The sequence below is a fragment of the Haplochromis burtoni genome, unplaced genomic scaffold, assembly GCF_018398535.1.
Source record: "Haplochromis burtoni strain Fernald_Lab_line unplaced genomic scaffold, NCSU_Asbu1 Contig_52, whole genome shotgun sequence".
Taxonomy (NCBI): domain Eukaryota; kingdom Metazoa; phylum Chordata; class Actinopteri; order Cichliformes; family Cichlidae; genus Haplochromis; species Haplochromis burtoni.
The window spans coordinates 1,576,723-1,587,952 of record NW_024582413.1 but is presented as its reverse complement, the minus strand read 5'-3'; the positions used below and the strand labels follow the sequence as shown (position 1 = coordinate 1,587,952).

Below are 11,230 nucleotides of genomic sequence, written 5' to 3'. Positions count from 1 at the left end.
TCATAGTAATGGTTTCCTATTTAACTGAAAAAAAGGCAGGGCAGCTTTACAGGTCTTTATTGAATGTAAGTTTTATCTGTAAAGGCAAACATGTTATGAACCATTTTAGATAAGGACCGGGGAACAGAATACAAACAAAATAAATGAAATATGAACATAAAAATTCAGTCTAGACAGGATGAGCTGCAAAATGGCCATGCTGAACCTGATCCTTGAGTCCTTGATCTTTTTCTGTAGGACATGGTTTGCTGATCCATTATGGAGCCTCTAATACCTGCAGCTGGGTCCAATTCTGGGCAGACCCACAGAGTCTGCTTTATGTGATTTTCAGTGGTACAGACACTGTACCTTTCAAATGCTGTTTGATATAATAAGTGAATCTCAATCTTTGAACAAAGACAAACATTACATGTAATCAGATTACATTCAGACAGTCTGTCTGCTTTTAAAACACCCCTTTAAATTCCTTTAGTTTAGTCTTAGTCTTAAAAATCATTTCTGTTCCTTACCCAAATATCCACATCATATCCAAGGTTCCATCTGTAACACAAAATGTTTCCATTAGTGTGACTGATTGCAAAACAAAGAACAGATGTCTTTTATTTAAACAATGATTGCTACAGTGACCTACAATAAATGTTGCAGTGCAAGGAAGCTGGCTGACCCTTACTGTCCACAGAGTGGAGGTCTTTGTTTTCTCTGTCTCCATAGTTCCTGCTTCCTGGAACAGGACCCTCACCTGCCACAGGTCTACAGAGGGGCTTTTCTAACAAAAGATTGTAATTTTTTTTAATTTGTATTATTTTTTGTCTTCTGCTAATCCTGGAGTAAGGATGTGATGCCAGCATTACAACAATGGTGTTTCAATCACAAAGATGCATAATAATATTGTTTTCTTCCAAAAACTATCCATGTAAAGTCTTTTTCTTTATAGAATCAATGTGATCTGTCGATTGTTATGACCGCAGACTCTCAGAGAGTTGAAATTAAACTTTAAGACATCTTAGGCTGTTAATGTTTTTGTAAATATAAATGTTCAGAATATCTATTCACTTCTCATAAAAGATATAGGTGTTTGTTTTCACATAGGTTATGTTTTACTGGTTCACCCCATTTGTTTTATATAGCTCCTGGTTGGCTCATGAACTCAAACAGGTTTGACACACCTAGAGACTCCAGTTGTGAACCACCAAAACACATCAGTTAAACTCATACAGATAATTTTCTGTATTCCCACAGACATGCTCTCTTACATCAGAGAAACATTTTATAAGAAAGACTGGCCTTTGTGTAAGACCATATTAAAATCTGCTGGAAATGTAAATAAAACTAAAACAAAACAAAAAAAACCACTACTTAATTTTTCCACATTCTTGTTTCCACATCTTTTGGTTTTGTTTGCGAAAAAGGATTTATGAGTTTGTTTGGAAACTGTTAGTCTTTGCTTTGTATTTCCTAGCACCATGCATGGTGGTGTTTTGGAGATTGCTATGCAAAACCTCAAAATGGGGGACACCCAGGTCTACAGGAACACTCTAAAGGAACTCCCTTTTCCTTCTGAGTCATAGAAGTTCAAATCCAGCTGGTTTTAATATAGCATGACAACAAGTTTCCACATGACTTCAAGGAGTGATTCTCTCCACCTACCGCAATGGGTAAACACTTGGATACATAGAAACCGGAGGACATAATGTAACCATGGGGATATGGTGTGGGCAAATATGCATACTGAAACAAAAACAAGGATTTAAAGTTGTGCAAGTGGTTTCCAGGGATGGGATGTAGTGATGTGTATCAGAGTTGTTATGCAACCAAAGACTGGGATGACAGGCAATGAGATCAGGGCACCGCCCTGATGCCAAGCCCAACACACGAGGCCTTGTAGAAAGGATTAAATAAATCTTTATTTGTAATGACAAAAAAAGATTTAAACATTCCAATTGTTTCACAATAACAAACATTTATTCAAACAGTAAAATAAAACATTTTATAAACTCTGCTAAATCAATAAAATATTAGTAACCTGAGTAGTAAATGCATGTAAATTGAGTTTACATTGTCACTATTAATACTGTGCATATTGATAATATTTAATGTGAAATGCATATCTAAAATTAGTACATGCCACATAAATGGATAGAACAACAACGTAATAATTATGTCGTCTTCACCATTTGCCCCATCTAGAACTAGTTCATTAACAAATGAAGTAGTTAACGGTTCTGATGGAATCAGTGGTCAACATTTTATAATGAAGCTTATTTTAACTTTGAATTAAGGCATTCTGTGGATGTTGGCAGAACTGAAAACACCAACACTCTAGAAAGACCAAGAACAATACTGCTTTATCGGTACTGCATAGTTTTTAAAGCTTGAATGTCGAAATGAATGCCGTTTCAAAAATGCTATGAAAGCACCTTTTAATCTACTACGACGAGAATTATTGAGACATCTTTTATAAAACTATGTTTATATGCTCTGTATAAAAGCTCTGATACACTGTCCCTACTGTAAGGCACAGTACTGCTTGTTTCTCTACAACATTAATAGACAACAGGCATTATTTACGTATTGCGATCCCGTCTGTCTACATAGCAGCTTCTAATAAATGTTGCTGTGGTTGAGCTCAGATCAACAGTCTTTGGAGTTTTCTGAAGGAAATGTGCTAATCCATTTCCTTGTGCGGGCCAGACATTCATCCCAGCTGTACAAGGGGCGGTAATCGAAATAACGCTCAGCTTTGTCGGTGCGCACTGTGAAGGTGGTGCTAACAACGGCCAAGGTGTAACTGTTCAGCAGCGGCGTGTAGTTGTATATGGGTTTTAGTAACCAGTGAATCAAATCATTAAACATGGCCAGAAACCATAACACCATTGTGGGTATCCGTGCCTTTCGAAAGTTAAACTCTGAGAACAACACCATGTTGAAATCTTCGTAGCTTTTGTAGGGTGAGTCATCGTAGCAGTAGAACGCTTCTCCTCCAACTTTCTCCGGGCGCTCTCTCAAAGCTCGGGCTGCAAGGAGATGCATCCAGGCAACATTGCCTAGGTAGACAAGTGGATAAGTAACAGATTTAATTATGGTGATGGTAAAGAGTGCAAATACATCAAATGTAGATACTACTTTAGTCATTTAATCTGCATCCAAGTGACATCCTTTCTATCCAGTTGTGGTTGATACTACATGCCTTACATGCATTTGTAAAATGTATTAATATCATAAATGCAATCATATTCTGTTAGGAGATCAGAGGATTTGTGGTGTGAATTGGATGCATGTATACATGTTCACTGATAATGGCCATCTGGTATTGAATTTATTATAAACTGATTAAAAGTTGTTCAAGAGCCTGCTTAAGAGCATCAGGGTTTCTTATCATATTATCATCTGAAATTCTAATGTTATGAATTGTGTTAGGTGTAAAACCGTCAACTTCCTGCGAAGTGCAGAGGAAGTGCTTCTACATGCTACATCTGCTTTAAAAATGACGGCGCCTTTAACCAAGTTTTCAGTGCCACATAGGAAACGTCACAGAAGTGGTAATTTTACCTGCATAAACTCGACCGTGTTCAACATGATCCGGGATGCCTCCAACAATCAAGCCTCCCCTTTGAACACCCTGTTTATAGAAGTCCTTTATTAGCTGGTGCCTCTCGCCATAGATCCCCGTTGGCCTCAGCGAGCATGTGTATAAGTGTTTACCACCCTTAACCTGGACAGGAAATAAAAACACCTTTTAGTTTTCAGGCCGGAGGCAGATAAAATACAATTTAGATATAATTGTAAACAGCAAAAATTACACCATTGTACCACCGCATAGCCACAAGGGAAATTCTCACATTCTGTGGCAAAGTTGCACAAGAAACCCCCCCCACCACACTATGACTTTGTTTTTTTTAAAGGCTCCAGTCCAGCTCAGCAAGAGACTAACAAAAACATCTGCATATCTCGAGCCTCTGCATGGAACTGCCCAGTCAGAGTTTATCCAGGTTATGCCTTTTTAGAAACTCTAATCCTTTTACTGGTTTCACTGCATTATCATAGTTCAGTTCAAATGTACATTTACCAAATCTGCTTCATTGTGATGTAGTTCAAACAGTATACCACTTTTCTTTACACAAAGTAAACATACCATTAATTTGTGAAATATATCTTACCTTGGTGCCATTAGCATCAAGCACAATTTTCTCTGCCTCTGACTTGCTCTTGGGGTAGGCCATGCTGTGTTTCACTGTATAAGGTGTGTCTTCATTGCCCCTACAAAGAAAGAAGTTAAACATTCAGAGAAGTGCTCAGAAGATAATCACCTAGTATTTTCTTGACCTTGCTGTGTGTGTTAGGAATGTGCTTAAACAAGGCGTACTCAACAGAAGTGTTGAAATGAATCTTGGCAAAGAAGGAAAGAACAAACCTGATATCCATGTTTATTTGCAAGTTTTTTCAAAGTTTGTTCTTATCTTTTTTCCAAATCTACTGTCTAAATAGAACAAATATTTGTAACAAGAGAAGGCAAAGGTTCATTCTTATAGGGTAGCGTCAGAACTACAACAGCTTCCAAGGTGCCTGTGTACGTGCAAAGAGTGCACACCATCTGGAAGGCAGACAGCACGTCCAGCACGTTTGCTGGGCGTGATTTTCCTCATGTGACAAGGGCATTATGTGGAATTCTTTAAATCTATTTGTTACTGTAAATCCATTTTTGATATTGATAGTAATATACTGCGACTTTAATTCTACTAGGAAATACCAGAAAGCTAATCTGTCTCAGTGGCTGGAGATGGGCTGACGTAGAAAGATCTCAGTAGATAAGAGGGCATCCACTTGGAATGATTATATCAATATTTTTCTTTTGAATCTTCATCTAACAATCTGAGAACATATTGCACTGTGAAAAAGCTTTGCACGTGTTCTACGTCACACATCAACAAGAAGGTGCCTGATTGGTCCCAGATCCTTCTGTAGCATCACAAACATCCCAAAGAATCATCAAAAGAGACAAAAAGAACAAGGAGTCCAGATGCTCAGATGCTGGCCTCTGTAAAGCCCTAATCTCAAGATCATGGAGCCAGTCTGAGATTAGCAGGCAGCACTCAGAATTTTACTGGTACAGGTTGGAGGGTAAAGGGTGCACATGCTAAATATTAGGTCAGAGTTTCTGCAGCGCAAACTCTTTTGTTTTTAACCCTTGGTAGTGGTTGGCCAGAATAGATTAACCGTAAACCTTCAGGAACTGGGTGGAATTTCCAACCAGACACTTAAATATTGAAGAATGCCCACTTGTGCACCGTCACCTTAACCTTAGTGCACACAAGCATTGCACACCAGGGTTTTTCATTTCGGTCATGGGTGACAATGGGAAAAACCCTACCTTGAAATGCTTTCAGCCAAAGCACAAAAACTGTTCCCTCTAACCCACATATGCCAGTAAATGGTCTGTCTGGGTCTCCTATTCCTATACTCAAACAATATGACGGTGAACTATACACCTGGATCTGACTCACGCCTTTAGGAGTGAACTTTCCATTTGTCATCAGTCTTGATTCAAGAGTCATTTCTATTTTGGTTTCTGCTCATTCTTACCCAAAATATTCCATAGCTACACAGGTATGGACATGCCACTCAAATGATGTCACTGAAAATGATGAATACACAGAAATACCCGGAGACAGCCCATATTTAGAAATCACATTGTGTTGCCTTTTCCTCTCATGACAGGCAAAAAACCTGGCAAATGTACATTACATAACAATTTTTTTTATTTGTTATTAAATAATTCAGAACTATTCCTCTGGTATCAACCAACCTTGAGTGACATAACTGTAACTAGCATGCCAATGCAAATGATGGTTGCAAAACAGTTTGAACTTTAAGCTCCAGATTTAAAAGCTGTATAACTGTAGCAACATTACATAACAATTGCGTGACATAAAAGTCTGGAAAATATTAAAATATTAAAGCACTGGCAAAAGAAAGCTCAGACAGTAGCTCCCATTTAATGTCTTTTAATCAGAATAAACTAAATACTGCATTTGTCATTGACGTTTGACTCCACCCCATCATATCTTGCTCTGCACAAGTCATGTGTTAAATGATGCTGCTTTTAAGATAAGAGTGGTTACAAGGCAGCAACTACAGAAAATGAACTAGAGCTAAAGCACTTCTTCAAATGGGTTTAGATGTCTACTATGTTGGCTCAGCATATAAAAAAAATAAAAATAAAAAAAACCCCACAACAACAACATTTTAAACAACTAACAATGTTATAGTTTTTGAATTTCACCTCTTAAAGTGATCTCCATTGATGTTGGGACCGATCACTTCCATGCTGCTGGTATAGAGGAGGCACTCTATGCCGCACTCCACACAGGCTTTGATGACATTCTTTGTTCCTAAGAGGAAAAGAAAACATTGTTTTTAGTCTGCTCACTTTTGTGTTGATAGAGCAGACTGTAGCTCAAAGGACACTGTGACACAGAAAGTTTATTCCATCAGTGCAGATTTGAAGAAATCTGCCATTTTTTTTAATGGATTGCTTCAAATTACTATATGAAACATCTCCATGTGAATAATTTAAACAGGACCCATGTGTGTTCCGTTTGTATGAGAGGACGCCACAAATATTTCTGCTCCTAAACAACATGGCCTCCATTATAAACAGTGCACATGAAGTAAAGTGGGGTCTTTAGTTTTTCCTGCATCTTTCTGGCTTCCACTATTGAGGCCATTGTTTACATATCTCAAAGTTAAAAACAAAAATCTACGGAGTAAACACTTGACAAGCTGCATAGTTAACATTTGTTAAAGTGCTGATGAGAAAAAGAAGTGCTGATGTGTTTAATTTGCCATTTGAGCAAAACAAAACAAAAAAGAAACCCACAGAGTTCACAAATACCATGCACAGCTGCACAGACAACCATACCACTCCCTGTAGAGCGACAGACTTATCAGCACCAATGTGGTAGTAGATTATCAGGAACGTATGCCATATTTCACTAGAACAGAGCGAGAGGTTTCACTCGCTACATAAAAACTGAAAAAGCCAAACCAAAAACACTTCTACAAAATCTAACAGTAAATTTGCTGAATATGTGTTGTGATACTCTATTCTTGGCAAAAGTGATGAACTGAAATTACCAGCACTGTCATACCTACAGCTTTGCTGCTAGCACAGTTAAAACTAATCTGACTTTAAAGGCAAAAATACTTAGAACAGGACAGATAAGACAGAGGAACAGACCATAATTTAAGCTTCAATTTAGGTAAACCAGTTCCACAGTCTTCTATGCATAGTGGCTCACTGGCATGATTTCTAGGACACCTAATTAAATACAGGAAACACTAATTAAATTTGTTTGATCTGTGCTTTTCCTCATGCAGTAATGTTTACCCTCTGCAAGCTCTGCTGTCTAGCTTTGGTGCCAACATGTGGTCTGAAAGGAGGTTAAACATTGCAGCTACAGCCTAAAATACACAGGCTATAAGTGTTTACAATATACTGCTGTTAGACTAGCATTTTAAATTTATACCAGTTATGAGAAGAAGAGAGATTTTAACCAGACACTAGAGGAGGAACCAACAAGAATGTGTTGAAGAAAACCCCTTGACGCCAACACAGGGGAAATATTAAAATTCTTGAAATATTTTTCAGGTCCGTGAGGCCAAATGGGACAATCTCCTTGGACAGAGTAAAACAGACAGACGCAACTAATGGATCTTATCAGATTTTTACAGAAGAAAAACTTTAACTCTAGTGGTTTGTTCATATACACTCTAGCAATCCAAATAATTAACATCCATATGGAAAAAAGCTGACCTCTGCACGAGATCTTTGGGAGCCTACAGACAAAACTGCCTTTAATCTGCAGTGATTGTTTTTGGGGTACAGATATTAAAAGCAAAGCCTCACCAGCAACATTTTCATCCCTTCTTTATTACTGTGATCAGTGTCTTCAATCTGGTTTTAGATTCAGATCAATGAAATGTTTTTGTTTTCCTTCATCGCAGCACATCTGGCATGCTGCTGTCAATAAAATTCTTTAGTCACTTGAAAGTCAGCGCCAGAGACATTTCAGGAACTCAGGGAAAATAGGTTGCAGCATTTCCTGGCTGACAATTGTAGTCAACAAGTCCACTGAAAACAAATACCTCTTAAGTATAAAGAAGGCTGAATAGCTTATTCCTCTTCGTCACAGAGCTCCACTGTTTTCCACACACCATTTGATTTAAGGTTCAGTTAGCTGAATATTTTTGAGTTTGTCTAACATGATGCCAACCTACTGTTTTAAATGTCCAAATACCAAAAATATTATAGAGATTAATGATAGCAAAAGCTTCAGTGTTTGAGCCAAATTGATCTCTTGAGAGCCATTTTGCTACATAAAACAGTAGAAGGAATGTTTAGACAGATTTTAAAGAATACAACCTGCCCACCTTCAAAAACCCCTAGAAACAATAGTAAAATAAACCCAGTAAATTCCACAGACCGGAAGAAACGATACTTTTGGGAAGCATTTCAAATAGTTTTCCAGTCAAAAGTAAACTCATTGGTTCACTGTTATTTTGGACTGCTCATACATTTATGAGTCACTAACTTTTCCAGGTTTGAACAAGGTGTTTTTATTTAACTGAGACACTTGACACACAAATCTGGAGTCTGTCTCTGATGCTCTCATGTGCAAATAGAGCTCTACAGTGACATATGATCAGTTAAACCTTGACCTAAATGTATAATTCAACCGACTCTATTTAGTCATAGTTTCAGTCAGTGAATAGTGACACTACTATCATCATGTTCCAAAAAAGTAGAGGGGAAGAAAATGGGTTTCCCCAGCAGTTCGCTTCTCGTCTGCACAAAGGAAACCCATCTCCAATAACAACTTCAGCATCATGTAACACTTAAACTCACCGCTAAATTCCACACTAACAGCATCAGCCAATTAGAGTTGAAGTTTAAGAGAATCTGAGACCTCTGGTGTTTAAACAAAGTATCCTTTCATAAAGACGAAACAACACTTTGAACACACAAAATGACCCTTGACTGAAACAAGAGGAAACCACACCTCAGACCAGAAATGTGAATATGTGAACTATAACTATTTTTCCATTTTTTGGTTGAAGGGAAACGTTCAGCCTTGGAAGTCATCCAAAGTAAATGCAGCCAAGGTTTTCCTCTAAATATCTTTCTGTGGTAAAATGTTTTTCAAAGTTTAACTGTTGATTGATGTTTCCACCCCACCCCTTTTCCTTGTTATCACTTTGATCTTTCCAAGCCTCACCTGTTACGTTGACAGAGTAGATGAGGGGCTCTGGGACTTTGTACCAAACATCAACCAAGCTGGCTGTGTGGATGACAACATCGGCTCCACGGGAGGCCTCCAACACAGATTCATAATCCGTGATATCTCCTTGAATGACAACCACTCTTGTCCGCTCTGGGTAAAAAACATGAAAACAAAGTTAAAACAAACAAATAAACCTGAAAATAATGTCCATATTCTCCTGAGAATTCCACAAAGATGTTACAAATACACTGAGGAACAAACAGTTTGTTTACCAAGCAACTTCAAAACAACCTCATTCTTTTCCCAGCCTGCCCTGATCTCATAATAGCAGTGTTATTTCCAGGTGTGATTTGCATCTTTCCGAATCATCAAGGCAAGTCCAATTTTATCCAAAGTGATAATGTCTTATTTTTAAATTCCACAGAAGTTTAAAACAATATAAGAGATCAATCTCCACTGTTGCGCTGACATGGCAAAAATATTATGAAGGCCTTGAACCTATAAATTATCTACCATTTGTCCTTGAAACGCTGATAGCTCTGCACCTGGACTTTCACACAGAGATTCTGCTGAAATTCAAACTCTGTTTTATGGTTTTGATTCTTAGATGGATCACTAGTCTTTTTTGTTGGGGCATTAGTCACAGCTTTGAGGGTCTTGTCTTGCTTAACTTCTGTATTTTACTGTAAGCAGACCAGCAATCAAGGAAACAAAACATATCTTGGCTTCCAAGTGATTTCAGTAATGTTTCCCAGGAAGCAGGGAACAAAAACAAACACATCATGTGAACCACCTTTGGTCACGACTTCTGGTTCTATGTAAACCAACAGGTTAGCATTCAAATTATTCAGAAGGTGCTGAAAGTCACGGCAGGTGCAACAACAAGACACGACAGGTAAATTAGGGTGCGCTCAAAACACAGCTTTCTTTATGTCGCCAAGGTGATTAAAAGCATATCTGAGACACAAACATCAGGGTATGCCATTGTTTTCCTTATAAGTTAATGCTGTACCTGCTCGAGGTATTTCATTCAAACAGACTGTAATTAAGATGACATAAAGCTGGCACGCTAAAGGTTTGAGTTACGATTCTTATCAGGAATGCGGTGGCGAAGTGATGAAGACCGTTTTGTTTTCTCTGGAGAATTACCATGAAAAGGAAAATGCTGCCGAATAAAACAAACAGCTCGAGTGATTTACGACAATATATCTGCGCGTATGCCTGTTTGCCGGTGAAAGATTTAACGTTAAATCGGTATATTAGCTAACGAAGTTCCGCGTTATAAACAGAAACAGCATTGCATGACTTAAGTCACGAACAGTCAAGAAGCGCTTCTGCTCGTCTTACCTGTGCTGAGATCATTCAAGGTCGGATCTACGCGTTTGTCAAACACCCGTATCTCCTCTAGACTGTCCTCCTTTTCCAGGAGAATTCTCAGTAAATGCTGGCCGAGAAACCCACAGGCACCGGTGATCAGATACACAAGACCCCGCTGGTGTTCCGACATCGTGTTACGCTAATGAACTCTATGCTCTGCAGCGGCGAGCTGGAGCTTTTTTTATACTGTCAGCCTCGCCCCGCCCTTCCCGCCCACAGAGAGGATGACAGACTCAATAAACTGATCCGCAAGGCCAGCATTATTTTAGGGATGAAGCTGGACTCTCTTAATTTGGTGTTGGAGAGGCGAATGTTGTCCAAGATAAAGACAATGTTGGATAATTCCTCCCACCCACTCCATGACATGCTGGCTAGCCACAGGAGCATGTTCAGTGAGAGACTGACATCAAAAAGCACCACTGCACGACACAGGAAATCATTCCTTTATTTATCAGTAAGTGAATTATATGTATGTATATATTGTGCTACTTCTTGTACTTCTTGTATTGTCTGTTTTTGTTACTGTTTGTACTGGCACACTCTAACCAACATAATTTCCCCTAGGGATCAAT

At 38.5% G+C, this 11,230-nt stretch overlaps 1 protein-coding gene across 1 annotated transcript; it reads right to left on the bottom strand.

Annotated features, from left to right (window-relative positions):
• Positions 1-1,886: 1,886 nt before the first annotated feature.
• On the bottom strand, positions 1,887-10,836 carry hsd3b7 (hydroxy-delta-5-steroid dehydrogenase, 3 beta- and steroid delta-isomerase). The gene is made up of 6 exons (XM_005921816.2): positions 10,629-10,836; positions 9,276-9,431; positions 6,281-6,389; positions 4,158-4,257; positions 3,550-3,712; positions 1,887-3,044 (listed from the first exon to the last, which is right to left on the bottom strand). Exons 1-6 carry the CDS (start codon positions 10,786-10,788, stop codon positions 2,632-2,634), a joined length of 1,101 nt encoding a protein of 366 aa, XP_005921878.1. The 5' UTR covers positions 10,789-10,836; the 3' UTR covers positions 1,887-2,631.
• Positions 10,837-11,230: the final 394 nt, after the last annotated feature.